At 37.7% G+C, this 19,345-nt stretch overlaps 2 protein-coding genes across 4 annotated transcripts in view; both read right to left on the bottom strand.

Annotated features, from left to right (window-relative positions):
- Positions 1 to 19,345, bottom strand: part of rabgap1 (RAB GTPase activating protein 1) — a 75,259-nt gene that overhangs the window by 39,082 nt on the left and 16,832 nt on the right. For all 3 annotated transcript variants that reach the window (XM_008424026.3, XM_008424027.3, XM_081613333.1), the window contains 8 exons: positions 18,413 to 18,573; positions 16,971 to 17,081; positions 15,654 to 15,720; positions 15,449 to 15,551; positions 15,092 to 15,261; positions 13,868 to 14,036; positions 13,035 to 13,128; positions 11,017 to 11,167 (listed from right to left, as the gene is read on the bottom strand). In XM_008424026.3, coding sequence (XP_008422248.1) covers positions 11,017 to 11,167; positions 13,035 to 13,128; positions 13,868 to 14,036; positions 15,092 to 15,261; positions 15,449 to 15,551; positions 15,654 to 15,720; positions 16,971 to 17,081; positions 18,413 to 18,573 — 1,026 coding nt within the window. The remainder of the gene's footprint in view (positions 1 to 11,016; positions 11,168 to 13,034; positions 13,129 to 13,867; positions 14,037 to 15,091; positions 15,262 to 15,448; positions 15,552 to 15,653; positions 15,721 to 16,970; positions 17,082 to 18,412; positions 18,574 to 19,345) is intronic.
- On the bottom strand, positions 279 to 7,446 carry LOC103473637 (putative G-protein coupled receptor 21). Its single transcript, XM_008424024.3, has one exon. It carries the CDS (start codon positions 5,570 to 5,572, stop codon positions 4,346 to 4,348), a length of 1,227 nt encoding a protein of 408 aa, XP_008422246.1. The 5' UTR covers positions 5,573 to 7,446; the 3' UTR covers positions 279 to 4,345.

Raw genomic sequence — 19,345 nt, 5'->3', positions numbered from 1 at the left:
AAATAAATAAATAAATAAAATAATTGTGATCGGTATCGGTGATCGGTATCGGCAGGAAAAAACCTGATCGGTTATCTAGAACATTTTGTAAAATAAATTATGGAACAAATGTCATGTATTACTCAGTTCCCAACGAGATAAGCTGGAAACGATTTGCTTTTATCTCAAGATAGAAAAGACGACAAGATGTCCTGCTTATTTACTTATTCTGACACCTATTCAAAAATAGGTTGCATCCAAGCATTGGAATGAATCTTTTCAAAATAATTTGAGAACCCTTCGATAAAATCATATTTATTTGCTTAGAACAGACAAACAACGTCTATTATTTACAAAACCATGTCGCATACAGAGCGTCATGTAATCAGAAGTCTCACTCACATTCATCAACAGCATAAATAAACATGTTTCGACTTTTAAACATTAACCCAACATTCACAGTATAAACAAAAGCAGATATCGTTCCCAAAACGTAATAACAAATGGAAATATGCCATGTTTTGTCTGTGTTGAACAAGGTGATTTTGAAGTCTCAAACTCACATGGTCTCACTGTAAAAATATAAAATCAACGAGGTGAATCTCCTATCTGGAATGTTAAATTGGCAGTCTGTTCTTGTCTGTTGTGAAACAGTTATTTAATATATCCTAAGCGTTTATCTTTTTATAAGTTTGAATTTGAGGTTATTCTGTTGGTTCATTAGACAACAATGGTTTAGATACACAAAAAGACCATTCAAAACCTGAAATAAAAATCTGCAGATTTAAACTTTAATGTTACATGGGGTTTTTGACCCAAACTGCTCCATTTGGACTAATTTCCACAACAGATAAAAATTCTGGGTTGTCTCAGTCCAAGTACTGCTGATCCACTTAAAACGGTTTGCCAACTATGGAATATGCCAGAAGAGGTAAAAAAAGAAGAAGAAAAAAAAAAGGCAGCAAGTGCAATTTTGCTGGATAAGATGCAAGCATTTTTAGTTAAAATTAAAAAGAAAATAATTTAATTAAGTATTCTGAAAATACAACAGAGACGCTGTTTGTGCAAGTCAGTCCTGTTTGAATTGGTTTGATTATAATCCAAAAGTATAAAATTTGTTTAAAAAATGTCTTGGTTCAATCATGTGGTCATTGTTCTTACTACTTTTTTTGCATCACAAGCTCTCCGAGCTCTAAACATGCTTAATTTTTGAGGGCATGGAAATTTCCTCCCAGCCATCAATGTCATTCCCGTGAGAACATGTAGGTTGATTGTTTTCCCCACAGGAAGAAGGGAATGAGTGTATGTGACCAACGGGGAGCACTTTTAGGCATCATGGATTGTCTTCAAACATGTATTGTTTTAAAGGGACTGTAAAATAAGTGGCTATTGTACTGAATCTTTCCAAACTAAAATGGTACAAAATGACTATGTTTGAAGCAGAAACACCACAAAACCTACACTTCAACAGGAAAAAACATAAGACAAAACTAGTTGTTTATGTAGGCAGCACAACTTTTTTTTTTTTTTACTTCTGAGAACAAACTGAGCTGGGTAATATAAAACAAACAAAAGAAAAATAAACTATACAAATGTTCTCTGATAAACATTCAATCTAATATTTTCTGCAAACAGGAAAATATTAAGATGGTAGCACAGAAGATGATACAAACCGGTACAGGTGTACTATTTCTGGAATGCTTTACAAATAAAACCACTAATTATTTCAGACATCTACCAGGTACAACAACAAGTGAGACTAATAGAGACCAAAAAACGGTCAGTGTAGCCAATGGTCGAGTCGGTGCCTAACTGCACAAATTCGTTGTCTCCATTGTGCTTCAATCACACAGAAACACGAGTTTAAGACAGAAAATAAACAGTTTGAAGGGTTCATCTACATGTTTTTTTTTCTGAAGTTGAAACAAAAAAAAAAAAAAAGGTGACAACTGCTTTGAATACCTGAAGCAACACTAACACTTTAACTTCGTTAGCTACCAAAGGAGTAAAACTAAACTTTGCCTTCGGAGTTGAATCATTGAAAAACAGTCACATGCCTTTTATTTTAGCCCTCACTTGCTGTTAAAGAAGAACACTTTTTCCCCCAACAGTTGACTTATTGTTACTAGTTTTTTTTTTTTAAATATAGGCAACTTTATATCACAATATGCTCGGAAACAGTCTTAGACACATGCACACAAGGCATCTCTGACGCGACACAGTGCAGTAGACAGTGGTTAACATTTTGTGTAAAAACACTCATATTGCAGATATTACACTTAGGGACAAAACTGGACCTTCTTTGGCACATTATTGTAGACGAGATATAAAGCTAATGAATGTTTACTTTAACAAGAGTCTTGAAAGCTCAAAACACATAACTTGACAAGTGGAAATGAACAATTAAGCTCATTTTAATGTTTTTTTTTCTGCAACTCGTTTATACTAATGTACAGAAAAGGCAGTACTAACATGCACACAAATCTTCAAGTCTCACACCAATCCTCGAGTGGTTTTGCATACTTTCACAATCATATAGGTCCATATTTTCTTGAGATGCTTGCTCTATTCCAAATCAAATAAGGTACATGTATCTAACAGTAGATGCAGGCTAATCTAAAAGCACAAAAAATGTAGCATTCAAATTTGGTTTTTGAATTAACTGCAAATATTTAATTGAGGTTAGGCTTTAAACCTAAAGCCTAACTTTACTTAAAGTAAACCACAGATTGTATGAACATATGGATGTAACTTAATAGAAAATATAGCCTTATTCTTAATACATTTGTCTTTTTCTGTTCAGACCTACAAAATACTTTTACAGCCAGTGTTGGAACCCTGCTATATCTCTGAATAAAGAAGAAATCTGTAAGTTTAACCCCGACAAATCTGCAAAGAGGATATAGAGAAAATATGCTATCTTTGTTTTGCAAACATATTATAATACATAAGCAAATTAAGGCGCGTCAGAACTGGTAAAAAGAAAATGATAATTTCATGGGAGAAGTGCCCCAATCAAATAAATAAGTAATTAAACACAGGTGCATGCTAAATTAAGCAGGAAACTAACTGCTTAAATAAACACATATAATAAATTAATTACAATTTTAATTTGATATAAAAATTGTAAATTTAAATTAATTTTATATTTAAGTATGTAATACTTATTTCAAAAAATCAGTCACTGTGATATAGTCAGTCATAAAATATTCACTGGAGATCATTGAGAACATTGGATTGGATTAATGCACAGCAAACTACTGACCAATCACTATGTAGCAGAATTAGCCGCCACTCAATGACATTATGTCTTTAAGGGTTAAAAATTGAACAAACAAATGAATAAATAATGAAATATTTACTATTAGAAATTTTTTTTTCAGTAATTGATTATTTAATGAAAACGTTTTATCATTTAGTGTTAGAACTATTTCACTGTTTGATTTTAACATTGTGGACTGTAGCATAAAACCTAAAAAAATTAATTACACAAATATTGGCATACTATTTAGAGATTTTGACAATATCATCAACTGAAATGTCAGCTAATTAATTAAAGAATTATTTTTCTTTTATTAATGATTTATATTTTTGATTGCGACTCTTTTAGCATCAGTATTACTGAACCCTACGTTTGATTTTTGGCAGTTGAGCACTCGTACACCATAGCTAGGTCCTTTTAACAAACAACAGGTGCGCAGTTCAAACCCACATTTTCAACAGACATTTTAACATCAATAAATAACATTTATTTAAAGATCAGTTTGACTCTGCTTGCTCTTTACAGACAGTCTCATTAAATCACATCAGCTCCTTGAACTGATTGGACTGACATCTTTTTTTTTTTTGTTCCGTTTTAAGTGAAACGCGACAAATTGTGTTCACAGCGAATATCACGTTGCTCCAAACAAAGCTTGTAAAACTTTTCATGAGAACTTTCTGCTTCTAGCATCATTTGGTTGTTTGGATGAAATCAAGTATTCAGTTCCAAAAACAGCATCAGCAGATAAACATTATGTCCAACGTTTAAAGAATTTACTCCCACTGAGAGGACATAGAGACCTTCTTCTTGGTCATACCAGAACCCTCCATCTGTCAGCCTCCTGTCCATATGAACTTGTGTTCACATCATCAAACGAAACACCTTGAAAGGCTAATGTGGACTCTTTTTTTTTGTTTCAAATTACGATGCTTTTCATTCTTATTCTCTACCTTTGCTGGCTTGTCAAGGGAGAGTCAGAAAAAGCACAATCAGAACGATACCTTCTTGCATCTCTTAAAAGCAGATTTTAAAAGATTTGAAGAGCGGAAGCTTCATTTCAGCTCCAATGACATTTTAACCTCTGTGTTTTCCTCTCAATTTGAACTACACATGACATGTTGTGCCAGCTCTCATGTCTCCATTGTCATATCCATACCACTGCTTTGTGCATCCCTTTTCGACCGAGCCAACAAACGCTTTTTTGGTTTTCCCGACTCCAAAGCCATCACTGCCGCGCCGCAGGCAGAAGGAGCAGAGGCGTTTCAGGCCCTTTCTAAATGCCGAGTTGGAAAGGCTGTAAATGAGACAGTTGCAGAAGCTGTTGCTGATAGCCAACCATGTGGTAAGAAACGAGGCTGCAGGGTGGTGGTATATTCCTCCGCTCTCCAACAGGAAGTACAGGATGTAGGGCAACCAGAGGATGTAGAACACACTCGTTATGCGAAACAATACCATAGCGTATCGCTTGTCGGGGTAAGTAGACTGCTGATACTGAGGCTGGTGGTGCTGGGTCTTCTGCGAATGGGACAACTGGGGAATCTGCTCTTGCTCTACTGTGGTGCAATCTTTCATGACTGCTCCAGCAGTCAGTCCGGGACCCTGCTGCTGTGGTCTGTAGCGAGCGTGGCGCTCGCTGATCTCCCGCGTGTGCTGTCTGCAGATCTTAAAGATGTTGGCGTATGTAAAGCAGATCGTGAGAGCAGCTGGGGCATAGAGCAGAGCGACGATGAAGGTTGTGAAAGCCGGACTAGTCCTCCACTCGACCGCACACCACTCGACCACATCTCCGTGATAGCCAGGCTTCCCCCACCCAAGAAAAGATGGGAGGAACACCAAAGCAGAGTAGAACCATATCAGAGCAATGCAGCAGCGCACCCGACAGGGAGTGACCAGAGAAGAATAAGTCAGAGGCCGTGTGATGGCGATGTAGCGGTCTACGCTCACGCACGCGAGGGACACCATTGAAACGGACTTCAAAACTGAAACCATGTACCCAAATACCTGGCAGGTCAGTTTGGGATCCAATCCCTGCAGATGGTGAAGCAGAGACAGGGAGGGGAAGAGGCAGCTGACCCCCACTAGCAGATCTGCATATGCCATAGTCTGGATAAAAGCACTGGTGGTGTGCTGGCTGAGCAGAGGGGCACAGTGAAACACAAATATCACCACCAAGTTCCCACAGATAATAAGGATAGTGAGGAGGAGGATGATGGATACCTCAAGGAGGCATGTGCTAAAAATTTGGGAATAGCCAATTTCAAGTAAGCAGAAGGGAGTGGATAAATTTGAGTCCAGCGAGCTTTGGTTCAGGGAATCCAGGGAGGAATTCATGATCTCAGGCAGTAAAACACATAAGGGGGCCCTTAAAGGGTACAATAAATCCAAAAAGCCACTATTACGCCTGGTAGCCCGGCTGCTTTTATCAGCAGTTTGGTTTCAGTCCAAACAAAGACCCCCATGCTCCATTTCAAACACAGGAAGGATTGAAAGGGCAGATAAAGGTGTCAGAAAGTTCCCTGGTGTTGTCCTCAGAGCTGGCACGGTTACCGTACTAGTAAGGTAAAATCCTTCGTCTGGAGGTTCCCAGGTAAAGGCACAGAGGAAGAAAACTGCCAGGAATGTGACTCTTATGAATATATTGATGTCCTCAATGTCAAATGCAAATCCAGAAATCTCAAACTGCAGCTCCTATCAATTTGTAGTCCATCGGGTCACTGATAAAGCCTCCGGAGAAAAGTCATTGTTTAAAGAACTGCATGTTGTGGGGATGATTAAGCATAATCTGCTTCCTATTCTGTCCTTCAAACCACTTTCCCCACTTTTCTGGCTCTTCTTTTCCTCTTCTTTCACCAGGCTTCCATCTGCACTTTTTTGAGTGTCAGCTTCTTTTTGGTCCTTCACTGTAAGATCCCAGCAGAATACTGTACGCTGGTACAAAGTCAGCAGAGTGTAGTGTTACAGGAGTCAAAAACCAGTCCTCACAAAGGTGGAGTAAAACACACCTGCAGGTTTATTTCCCGCCTTTAGAGCAGCAACTTCGTCTGGAGTTGAAATGTTAAAGGCAGGCATACCGATGCTGGGAGAACCCCTCTGTGTTCATTTGTCCTGCTCTGTCGTCTCTCTCACACTCTGTCTCCCTCCTTCTGCCTCTGTCTACAGAAACAGCAGCACTGAGGCCCCTCCCAGTCTCAGTGTCTCCAACCAATCAGCATCCACAAAAACACGAGACCGTTTCCTTCCCCCAACCTCTCACATTTATTTTTTTTTTTAATGTGCAAATTTATCTAATAATCACGTCGAGATTGAATCAGTCGCACACCGCCAAAATTAGTAACGATCAGTGCAGTTTGGAACTTGGGAAATCATAATTTAGGTTGAAGGGGGGAAAAGAGCAGGAATTGTATCTGCGTGAATGCTGCTGATATTTTTTTAAATGTATCTCATCAAGGACAAACAAAACTTTTTAAATATCAGTATCCAATAAAGTCTTATTCATATGCACCAAGCCCAGTTGCTAGAATGAAATAGTACACTAAAAGCACAGTTTAAAATTTAAAATCAAAGAGTAAAGGTAATTGGCTTTCAAGTTTCCCCCCCAAAATCCCAATGCTCCAACAACTCTAGCATAGCTTTTAGATTTTGATCATTATGATATATTTAAAATATGGGAAAAGTTATCTGCATGACAGAGCACAGTTGTAATACAAAATATTGCCTCCAAAGTGTCTTCTGCAATTACAATATTGCACATAATACATACGGCAAGACTGTTAATAATATACATGTCCAGTTGGACACCCTTTCATTGTCATTTAAATACCTGAACCAAAAAGGGAAATACATTAAAGAATATGGGGAGTAATAACAATTGATATTAACATCACAATAATCAACAATAAAATGTAGTTTAATGATGTATATGCATAGTTCAAGTACAAAAAAAAGATAAAGTTTGGCATCTTTATACTTATCCAGAAAGAAAATCTGAGAATGCTATTTTAAGCATCAGGGGCTTTTTTGCAGACTCAAAAACAACAAAAGCCTCTCAAGTCAAATAATGTTGTGACTGCGATAGCTTTCTATAACAAACGGCCGAATGCTTCAGGCATTCTGCTGAGAACTCATGATTCCAAGTGCAACATCATGTGGTAATGATATGCTCAAACAATAAGGAATTCTAAGCATTCGTTGTGAATGCATTATAGCTCAAAAGATGCCCTCATAATGTTTCACAAATAATATTAGTCCTTAGAACACAAAGTTGTTTGCCATTAAAAAAAAATCAACAAAATGGTGCACAGTCACATAAAGAGAACTATTAAAACATCTGCATCTGTAGCAAGACTTGAAGCCACTAAAGCGACTCATGGAAGCAGTGATGTTTTTGAGGATTTACAGAAGCAAATAAGAAATTATATTAGCTTTGTCATTCCAGAGTCCGGTAATTCTGTAAATTAGCTTTAATCTGAAACCAACAAGGTTACATTTTAAAACATGGAACACAAAAGAAACACAAAATTAGTGGGAGTAAAACAGAAAGATGTACCGATCAGCTTTTTCTGGCCAATAATAACTTACTTTTTTCTTTGAGGTTGGACCTAATAATTCTGACTTTAACTGATGGTAATTTTTTCCCTTCAGAGAAACATGTGATACAGCTGAAGGTAGCATTTTCAACTTAAACAAAAATTTTAAGTATTTAAGAAATTATTCTCATTTGTGTGTCAGACCATATTTGTTTAACCCTAGTTTGTTTAATTAAGATATATTTTAAATTGTATTCAGTTTTAACATATTTAAGATTATTATTTTTTTCTTCCTTTTTGTATCAAACAACCGAATAACAATCAGACATGACCAAGGTCAAATCAGGCTGTTCCAATCTGTGACAAATGTATCTGTACATGTGCTCAGGAAAATAGCATCTAGAGAAAAAAGTAAGGTCAAGGTAATCAAACTTTTAAAATTATTACTGTAATGTATCGATTCGTCTCTGATTTTATGGAAGACCCTGCTCCGGTCGAAAATCAACCCCACAAACAGAGCATAATCTAATTATTTTATCCCGCCTTTCTCAACGCTGTCAACAGCAGGTTTTCTTTTGTAATCACATGGGCAAATCCGCAGCTTTGCCTAGAGTCTAATGAACATTTGTGAGCATAATTGCTCACACTATTCTAGCTCACATGATGGGCAGATTACACTGAATTACTCAAAATCCAAAATTAGCAAATTCGGCGGGTAGTAATTACTGTCAAATTTAGCACAGCACTTTGTGCCCCATCCTTGATGACTTTCTGAAGACTGCAGAATTTGCCTCGTGCAAGGAAATTTCGGGCAGCGTGATGGAGGCTCAGACACACCCACACAGTCTTGAACACACACACACCCACACCCGCACACACCACCACGCCTGCACCTTTCTCCCCAACAATCCAGACACTCTCCCCCTGCTTTCACGCACCTCCTCAGTGCACTACACGAGGAGCTAAAAATAGATGACAGTAGGTCTAAAGGGCTGGAAGAAGGGAAGGAATGGGAGGCTGGGGGGAGAGAGAGATGAGGATGAGAGTCAAAACAAGCAGCCTATCAAGAAAGAGGAGGACTTGCAGAAGTTTGGGACAAAAATAACAGTGATAAGCAGAGAGTCGTGAAGCAGAGGGGAAAAGTAAATATGATGACGTGTCCCTTTGTCACCAAGTCAAGCACAAGTCGGCCCTGGTAATTGTGTGACCTATGCTACCTTACGTAACATGTCCAGGAGCCGATACAGGTAGAAGACACAGTTACTTTAACCAACAGTGCGGCGCAACCGCTGTGAAGAACAAATCCAATTTCTGCATAAATAAGCACAAATAATCAGTAATCTGCAAGGACTTGAACAGTGAGTGGGTTTTCATTACTGCTACAGTTAAGTAAAGGAGCAAAACACTGTTGTCCAGGTAACCTGCTCACCATTAAGCAAATAAGGCAGCTGTTACTCATGCAGCCAAGATTTAACCACCGAACAACTGTGCAATTAATTACTGCACAGACCTAATGTGCATTAATAAAAGATGGAGCATGTAGTCATACATGGAGATGAATTCAAATGTCAACAGGACCTGCACAAATTAAGCTGAGAAACTGTGAGGCTTAACTCGCTTCATTCCAAACTAGCTTTGCTTTATTTCATGTTGGAAACACATTTTTTTCTTAAAAAAAAAAAACAGAATTTATTTAATTTGACCAGTTTGTGTGCACAGTGCAGATGATTTCTGTATTATATGTAGCATAAAATTGCTGGTAGTTTATTCTTAATATAGTAAACTAACAAAAGTTGACCAGATCATATTGTCACAGTTGCACTATGTACCAAAGCGCTCGAATCAGGGCCAGAATGAACTACAGGAGTTTGGGAAAGTAGAACACGAGGCACCCAAAAGAAAAGCAGCTGCTTGGATATTTTCAAAACTTTTCTGTTATCTTCTGTCAAAGTAGGAAACACAAATCCTAGTGAGTGTGTCTCCTGGCTGATGCAAATATCTTAAATGCTTAAGAGCTTCTGTAATGAATTCCTGTCCAGCAGTGGATATTTACCGTTACTGATGTCAAAATTAAAGTCGAGATTCCATTCGTACCATTCATGCCAAGGGGATAACATGATTTCTGTACTTTTAGCTGAATAAAACTCTAATACAGCCGACTCTCCCCACTGATCCGTGTTCATCTGAGAATTAACAGATATCAAGAACAAGAGAACATGAGGCTACATGTACAGACGGTGATGAGAAAAGATCTTTAGACCAATTGAGGTAAAGCAAATGAGAAAGCAGAAAGGCCAACATGTTACCTCCTGGGAGACAGCTTGCTTTTACATAAGAAAAATAACCACAAAACAATTACTTTAAACCAAGGAGGTAACAATCTAAAACCAGATCGCATCCACACCAATTACAGATTAGCACAAGCTAAAATGTACAGTTTTTTATCAGGCATTTTTCTTTATCACAGGTGTCCATAAGTGTTAAGTGGCAGTGTACATACCGCTGACACTTTTGTTCTATTTCAAGTGCAAAAAAGTATAATTTGAATTTTCTCCGAACAATAAAAAAGCCATTTTCCACTTCGGAACAAAGGCGTAGCGCTAGCATAACAGAGTTATCTGATAGCCTTATCTAGAGAGAAACGGCTGTGACCATCACAAGTTTAAAAACACATGTGAGACAAAAAAATCTTATGAAACATGGCCACTGGTGAACCCCCAAGGTGAGCTCCAAAAGAACCACAAATAAATTTGGACGGTTGCTACGGAGAACAACAGTAACAATGTTGTAAAGGAGAAAAGCAACAAAAAAAACCAAACAAACCTGCCTTAGTTAAACAAAAAAATGTGCTGGAAGTCAAAGGACAAACCTCTGACTCATGTGGCTCCAACTTGGCTGTCAGGTGTTGGAAAAGCAAAGTAGTTCTTTTTCAGAACCAGTTAAGAACCACCATTGGGGCCAACCCCGGTGGGAAAAAAAACTTAAAATATTCTTTCTTCTCTATTTAGTCAACCGTTTATATTTCAACATGTACTTTTTTTGTCATTTCAATCCTCAATAGGTTCTGTACGCATTGAGCAATGTCTTAACACAAAAACAAAATTTAGCCTTCTAGAATGTAATCGCAATCACAAGTTTGAACTGATGCTAAGGAGAACATATGTATGCGTTTTAAAACGGTTTCCACACACAAAAGGCACCACAGATATAGATTTGAAATTCATTAGAAATTCTTCTGTCTGGTCTCACCTTTGTGATGAGAGTTCGGTATTCTTCTACCAGGTGGTCGTTGTTGTGGCAGCCTGCCAGGAGCTGCCACACCTCCCCACGGAGTGCCTCAGGGATGCCGCTCCGCACCAACGCAGGCAGCTGCCTTGGACGGACAGATAGGTTCATGTGCCTGCATGAGACGGAGGCAAACAGAAGCGCAATTTAACGTTTAATCACCACACCCTATGCGTTTCCTTTTCTTACCCGTGTCGTCATTTTAGTACAGTTTGGCAAAAAAATAAAAAAATAAAAAAAAATTTGCTGCCGTTTGAGCTCGAGTGTTTTCCATAGTCATCAAGAGTTGAGTTGTATTTTCACTGATAGTTTATGAGACCAAGATTAGAGGATGAGGGTTCCTCATTTAACGCAAGACGAATAAAAAAAATGATTTACATGCTGATGCTCCCACATTCCACAAGAGGAAGAAATCAATCATAGATAAAAACGCTATTACTTTTCAATAAAAATACAATTAATCTAGTTCTGAATATTTAACTTGTGTCTGTAATTTATCCACCGTCGGGATAACCGTGCTGTATTTCACCACAGACGGTTTTTGGCAACGGCAGTAAAATAACAGAGTAAAAAGCAAAAAGTCTTCAAATACAAAATTTTATGTTATGTTGCGGTTTTTTTTCTTTTAAAACACATTTAAGCTTTCTGTGCACTTAGAAGCCACTTTTTTAAAGTCTAACATGTCAGAATAAACGACTGCTATATTTATTCAGAGATATAGTGTTTTGACGATTAATTCACCTCACCTATTTCTGGGTTGTTGTTTTTTTTTACAACATTTACATGTTTCAGATCCAAAACATCTCTGATTATTAAATTATTAAAATAGCTTTCCACATAAGCCTAGTCTACTAAAAAAGTAACTTCCCGTTATCCTGTACCAATTTGATTGAGATGTGCTCCGACCTTAAACACTCCGTTCATTCTCAAACAACCCTACCTATATGGCAGAAGAAAAAAGGAAGAAAAGTGTGCTAAAATTCCTCCACCGCAGAATAAAGTACTCGCCACCATGTTGTCGCATTTGCTTGATGGAAGTTGTTGCCACCAATAGAGGCACGAGAAGTTACTTGGTTTAAGGGGTAAACGCTTGTTTACACAGAGCCGGATTGATCAGGATAGCTTTTTAGATCATCAAACACCTCAATAGACGGAATCACCATTTAAAGTCATTTTGCAAGTTTTCAGCTTATGCTTATAGGTTGTTTGATGATCTAAAACAATGTAGCGTGGCAAAACAAAGCAAAAAACGGAAATCAGCTAAGAAGCAAATGCTCTGTCTCTAATAATGTTCTTACTTTTACCCATCTTTTATAATTTATTTAAATCTATTCACAGTTTTATGTGCTTATTTGTTCCAACGGTCATGTTGCATAACTCCATGGTATTTTCTGCAGACACAACGAAGGTGATTTTTATTTGAGCGTGCCCATGCATGTGATGCAATCACTGCCAGGTTTGGTCCTCGGGGAACAACAACTTTAAAGGTCTTTCTGTGATTTGCTGGAGTGCTTTGACCTCACATTGCAGGAACACAGTCTCTTTATTTACTCGCACAAAAAAAAAAGTCACCAAAAGGGTTAGAGCGATATCTTATGATTCCTTTTCTTGTATTTGAGAAGAAACAAAAAAACCAAAAACCTACAGAGAATCATGTTTTCTTTTGCTGCCCTTAAAAGACACACATCTACATTCATAATAAATAAGAAATATAACTTATCTTTTCTTCAAAACAAGAACTGTCAGACCTGCAAATGAATATGCTTTTATTGAGTTACATCTAGTTAAATTGCCGTTTTTTTTTTACGGAGTTGGTCACAAGTTTCCTGTTAAAATTATGCTAAGTGGTGAGAGAAACCATCCTAATAAGCTGTAATAAGCGAGCGATGACCTTTAAAATAGATGCAGCCCGACCTGCATGTATTCAATGCACCAACATCCAGAGTCAAAGAACAAAATTAGTAGGGGGAACAAATCCGCACCATTTGGACAACAAGTCTCCCCAGGTTTCAAGGATCTTCTCTGCACACTCCTTTGAAACGTCACCAGACCCACTGAGTAGCGGCTCGTCGTTATCTGGACACAAAGCAAGGCAAACAGGAAGCAAAAATCCTCGGTTAGACATTCAGCACACTCTTGCTTTATTAGTGCATGTCAAATGAGAAGAACATAAAACAAGATGGCGAGATAATTAGCCCCAAAAAGGAGTTTTATTTTTACCAAATAAACAGAATCTACAATAAAAAAATAATCTGATGTAATGACTTAATTTTCCACATGAGGTTCAATAAAGCAACATTGTGCATACTATTATTATTTTTATGGCTACAATTCATGTAAACAGCAACTGCTGGAAAAGAGGGGGAAAAAAAGACCATAAAATCACCGCTGTGCTAATAAATTAACCCATCTACAACAAATTATGTAATTTTGCAACCTTTGTCACCTCTTACATTCAAGCAAAAAATCCCTGACTAAAACATGTCTGCTGCTTATGTACCCAGGATGAAGCAGAACAAACAGTTCTCTAAGAAAAAGTGCACAATTCCATCTCCACTAGACTGCATGGCTAAATTTGGTGCTGCCCCACAGGAACGGATTTTCATTCTTATGTGAAGTTCTGTATAAATCAGATAACAAATGCTTAAATAACCCATTTTAAGTTGTGTGATGTAAGTTTTATTAATTTCAAGAGGTTCAACAGCACCACTATTTATTATTTCTGGGGCCTGGACAGCCTCCAGTGTTCATGTGTAAACTAATTTATAGCTCCCTCTTGTTTTGAGTTGGCTGTAGCAGAAAGACGGTTGATCACCTTCTTCTTCGTCATCCTCCGGCGGTGAAGGAGCCGTGGTCCCGGGCCCAGACGGGAGGATGCTTGGACTGGCTGTGGTTTTCCTCTTCTCTCTCTCCGTTTCACTTTCCAAACTCACCACCTCATAAAGTGTGTCAGAGGAAGGACTCTTTCGTTCTTTTCGCTCCATCTGAGAAGAGAAGACGTCTGATAAACTGTGGGAAAGCATAATGAGTTACAGTAAGGGGGCTTGTTTCTGTTTTACAACTTTGTAACGCGTCTCGGGGAATACTGAGTCAGTGAAGTATGTCGTCCACTAATGTTCTCTAGCAAACCTTCATACAACAGTTGGACTTGCGTTGATATTAAATTATACAAAAAAAAGTTAACACTCCAATTATCTGACAAGATAACTTGTGCTGAACACAACTTTTCCAGAAGCCCATATTTAAAACCAATATATCAGAATTATTGAAGTGCGTTTCTGGCAACAGCAAGTTGTTATCTTATCCGCAGCAGACAACTTACACGGTGTTTTTATTCGCCATGAATAACAATAAATGAGTGTTAGTCAGAAAAGAGGACTTCCATCCTCTCTAATTTGTGAACCTGTGTTTAATTATTTACACAACAAATGGAGGTAAAAAGTGGTGCACCACCATTGATCTTCCTGTCAGAAATATGCTGAAAATTAAGAGTATTGATTCCAAAAATATAGATAAATTAATGTAATGGGAAAAAATTACATTAATTTAAATTCACTGGTCTTGCTTCCTCTCTAATCAGCCATACTCAAGTAATCAGTATTTCTATCAACTGAAGCTATTTGAAGCTTACTTTTCATCATTTGAAAAATTCAAAACTACCCTATTAAAAATGGCTGCATGAGGGCCATCCCAGTAACTTGCTTATGACTGTGATAATTAAAATGTTATATGGTTTAAGCTGCAAAAAAATATTTTCCTTTGTTTTTCAGTTTTAAACAACATCAAATTCTTCATGCAGTAGATTTTTCTTAATAGTCATATCAGCGAATTTTTACTCAAATAAATCAGTTAAGTCAGTTTAGCTCAGTTTGGTCAGAACAACTTAAATAAAAAGTAACATACATACATTAATATTCATTAAAAAAAAATTTTTTTTAAAGTAAAAGAAAAAAAAAAATAGAGGTGTCAAAGTGACCATCTGAAACCCACTTTACAAGAACAATGTTGTCAGAGCCGATGTCTGATTATAGAGACAAACCTGTCGTAGTTTAAGGTAGAAGGTCTCAGTGTAGCTACGCTTGCTAAAGGGCCAGAACAGCCTGTCGTTTGGGGAGCACACTCGAACCCTGGTCTCCAGCAGAAAGCGGACCGGTTCCTCCACCTCTGTAATCACCAGATCTACTGCAGTCGTCATGTACATGAATTTATCTGAAATTTAAAAAAAAAAATTTAAAAAAATTAAAAATCACACTCCAACTGGTCTATTCACATATTTCACAAACTGGAATAGAAATATGAAGTCACCTACTGAGTACACACCAAATATAAACCTTGTTATAAGTTTGACAACAATTCAGTCTTATCTGAACCTTGAGAGAGCATTTTTGGCTCTTACCTTTGGGCGTTTCCTCATTCACAGCCTGAAACTGAGGCGTGTTGGGGTTCCAGCTTCCTGTGATGATGTAAGACTTCCCATCTGAGCTCTTTCCCATTGACTCCTATTGGGCACACAAGTTGGAGCACGTTGGCAAATAACACACAGAAACACAACACGTACAATACACAAGCAAAAAAATAAATAAACAACGATAGTCACCCACCAAGTCCAGCAGGTGCATGTCGCTGTTTTTCACATTTCTCCCCGGGCTGAGCAGGAGACCAAAACACCTGGAGAATAATAAACACGCATGTGTGGATGGGAGATAGAGAAGTGTGATATGATTAGGATTACATAAGGGGGAAAAAAGTGAGGAAAAAAAGAAACAAGGCAGAAAACCAGGCGTAAAACAATAACTCTTTCTACATAGAGCGAAAGTTTTGATACATTACATAAATGAGGAGAAATACTTTCCTGAACGGATGGTCTAACACAGTCCAGACCACGTTGAAGACTAAACACATTCTTTCAGTCCTCACTTTCTCTGACATTATGAAACAATAACAACTCAGGCAGAAAATGGAAATCTGCTGGGAATGCCAAAATTTAACAGATTTATTAAAGCTTGAAAAATGAGAGGCTGTGAGTAAGAGTGGGCTAAACCACAGTTGCCCTGGGCTACTTAAACCCCGACGCAGAGACATGAAGACGTTCTGAGTCAATCAACTATAATTGAGAGATTGCTTTCTTATTAACATCTGGTTCAGGCTCAAGCAGGAGTCGGACCAAAAAGAGGAACATCCTCCTTTTTGGCAGACTATACCTTTTGACTTCACCACACTTTTGCAGAACTTCCTTAATTTGGACCTGGCTTAAAAGATTTACCTGAATCCCACTGACATGGTAACATTTATAAAAAGGGAAGCGATAATTAACAGTTTAACATTTAGTCGATCACAACATTAAATTTTGATGCAACTTTCCCAGGGGTGTTGTGCAGCTCAATTCTCCTTATTTTTTTGATCACTCCGAACAAAGAAAGCATAGCAGCTGCAGTTAAGGAACTATTTGAAAACAATAGCTGTCCCCAATGAGTTACAGGGGCTCCAGAGAGTCTCTGTAATACTGCCGTTCCCCATTTACTTTTCTCAGTCAAACATTATGGGAAAATGTGAGAGACTCAAACTTGAAAGGAAGCGCAAGGGGAATCGTAATGTTTCATGTTACATTACAATGATTCCTACACGTATACAACACCTTCCAACATTTTTATTCACATTTTGTTAGTTGTAAACATTTATGTCAGTGTATTTTGTTGGGATTTTATGTGATAAACAGAAATATGCCACCATGTGGCAGAGAAATAATGTGCGCGACCTCGAAGACAGTGAAACACGGTGGTGGCAGCATCATGCTAGTTAAAAAGAAACAGTTTGAAAACCAATCATCATTTTTTTCTTCACTTGATAATTCTGCACAAATTATGCAAAAATGCACTACACGTGCATCTAACTGTGGATGTCTTGGTGGAGTGTTTTACCTCTCGATTGCCAGCTCCTTGTTGGAGGTCTGCTGAATGTAAATTACAATCTTCTTGTCCAGTCCAGCACGAAGCTTGAAGCTCTGTTTGTCCTTGTCTTTTGCCACAGCACTGAAAATGGATTTTAAAAAAAAATTTTAAAAAGAAAATTCATGCTTATTAAAGTATGACATAGATCTAATTTTCTTAAGTATCATATTTAAAGAAACAAGTTGGATGTTAAATGTGAAACTGAAAAACTGGACAGGTTGACGGAACTTACACGTTTATAAAAAGGGGGTCAAGTTTAGAATAGAGACATTAAATCAAAATCAAGTTACACCATGAGTCACATTCGAACAGCCTCTGCTCATTGTCCTGCACAGTTTGTGGATCTGGATCGGCATAAGGTTTTTTTTTTTTGACAGAAACGGTAATCAACATTCTCCAAGCCCCACTGACATAAATTTCTGCGGAAATACCAAGGAAAGTCTAAAGTTGAGTCAGCCAAGTTGAAACAATATCAATCACTTTGAGCTATATGACAAGTATTTCAATAATGTTGTGAATTCCAGGATTTAGTCTGATAACCAAAACACGCCCCCTTTTGAATAGCGACTCATAGAAATCTATTGACCAGAAGCTTTCTATTGACTGCGTCCCCCATTTTAACTTAATAAGAAAATCTCTACCTCTTTAAGACTGAAAAGCCTGTTAGCAACACTGTGTTGCAGAGAAGTTTCCACACAGCACTGTATATCACATTAGATAATTTACACAAGGAAAAAAGCTCATAATACAGAAAAATTACATTCTAACTGCATTCAAACTTCCTGTTTGAAGGACACCAATAATAATGAACTCAATGTTAATGAGGAGGAAATGTGGAGCCTAAAAATAATTCTGTGTTTTTTGTTTTGTTTTCTGTGTGATTCAGTCATGTAGAGCAGGCTTTCTCGCAAACACACGGACGTGACTCAGTATTATAGAAAAACAAAAATAAAATTAAAAATAGGTCAAAGCTGTGATGAGTGTAGATGTAGCAAAGGCAGGAACTTTCTGTTTTGCTTTCTTATCGGCATCGCTAGGAAGAGCCTGTGTGTATGTTTCTCATTTCTCTCAACAACTATTCTTCTATTCATTTTGAATCCAACACAAAGTGAAGGAATTACAAGATTTTTCCCATTTGTACATCAAAGCACGTGTCTCTGTTTTTATCTAGTTTCTAAAACGTAAATCAGTGTGCATCAGGTTGACACCTTCAAGACCTGAACGTGCTGTAAATGATTTGGTTTTAACAGAACTAGAAGGTAGAAAACAGATTTTTTTTTTTCCCCCATTATTTGAGCAGTCAATCAAGAGAATTTTAAAAAATCTGATTACGAGCTTCACAAAATTAACCGGTACATTTCTAAATTACACTGTGTGCAAGTTCAAATCAAGAGTCTTGAATGTGAATTTACCTGAAAGTACCCTTGCCATCATCTTCCCTGATTTCCAGACTAACAGTGAAGGTGAACAAGTCGCTGTCAGGGGTCAGCGGGGCATTCTGCTGAGACGACAGAAGTGCCTTCTTAGCTGACCTACGGAAGGCCGTGGCAAAGCTGTACAGTATCCGGCTCACCTGTAAGCAGAGGCGAACAACATGCAATCAACCACGGGAAAAGAAGGGAAGAGGAATACAATCAAATGCAATACATGTCTGACATACAATTTATTCAAAGTCTCTGTCTCAGTAAGATTTATTTATAATATCTATTAGGGGTTCTTGTAAAGTCATTAAGAAACTACAGCTCAGCTATTTTTTTTTTTAGTCAGGTTTTAAAAAAAGAAAAAAAACAAAACATGTTTTAATTTTCATCATAGCTTGTTAGACAACTCAGTATCTGGTGTCTTATGCTTGCAACAGATTTACCCAAAGCAGAAAGACGGTAAAGTATCATAGCAACATTCACATCAAGCGCGGCTTGAGTTGGCGACAGCAAGAATATTAGAAATAAAGTGGTTGAGAGTGCTTGAGCTTTGTGGTTACTAAATGCCCCATTATGCATACACAGCATTGAAGCTACACTAGGGGGCTAAACAAAAGAAGAACTGAGCTTACGTAAGTTGTCATAAGACCATCTACTTTCCATGGAAAAGTGACTATGCTTATGAATGAACTAATGTGTTGCATGTGTTTGTCTAGCTCAGGAGTGTGTGTGTGTGTGTGTGTGTGTGTGTGTGTGTGTGTGTGTGTGTGTGTGTGTGTGTGTGTGTGTGTGTGTGTGTGTGTGTGTGTGTGTGTGTGTGTGTCGATTTAGCCTATCCGGTGGCTCTGAACGACTTCGACCAAAACCAATTTATTAAATTGAAATTTTAATTGAACAAATTTTATATAAAATTAAGAGAAGAAA

This window comes from Poecilia reticulata, chromosome 12 (assembly GCF_904066995.2).
Source record: "Poecilia reticulata chromosome 12, P_reticulata-male-v2, whole genome shotgun sequence".
Classification (NCBI taxonomy): Eukaryota; Metazoa; Chordata; class Actinopteri; order Cyprinodontiformes; family Poeciliidae; genus Poecilia; species Poecilia reticulata.
Note: the sequence above shows the minus strand (reverse complement) of the source record. Positions and strands in the feature narration are given on the sequence as shown.

Bases quoted from the DNA above. Each gene is read 5' to 3' on its own strand.
- LOC103473637 (XM_008424024.3), bottom strand. From the start codon at position 5,572: ATGAATTCCTCCCTGGATTCCCTGAACCAAAGCTCGCTGGACTCAAAT.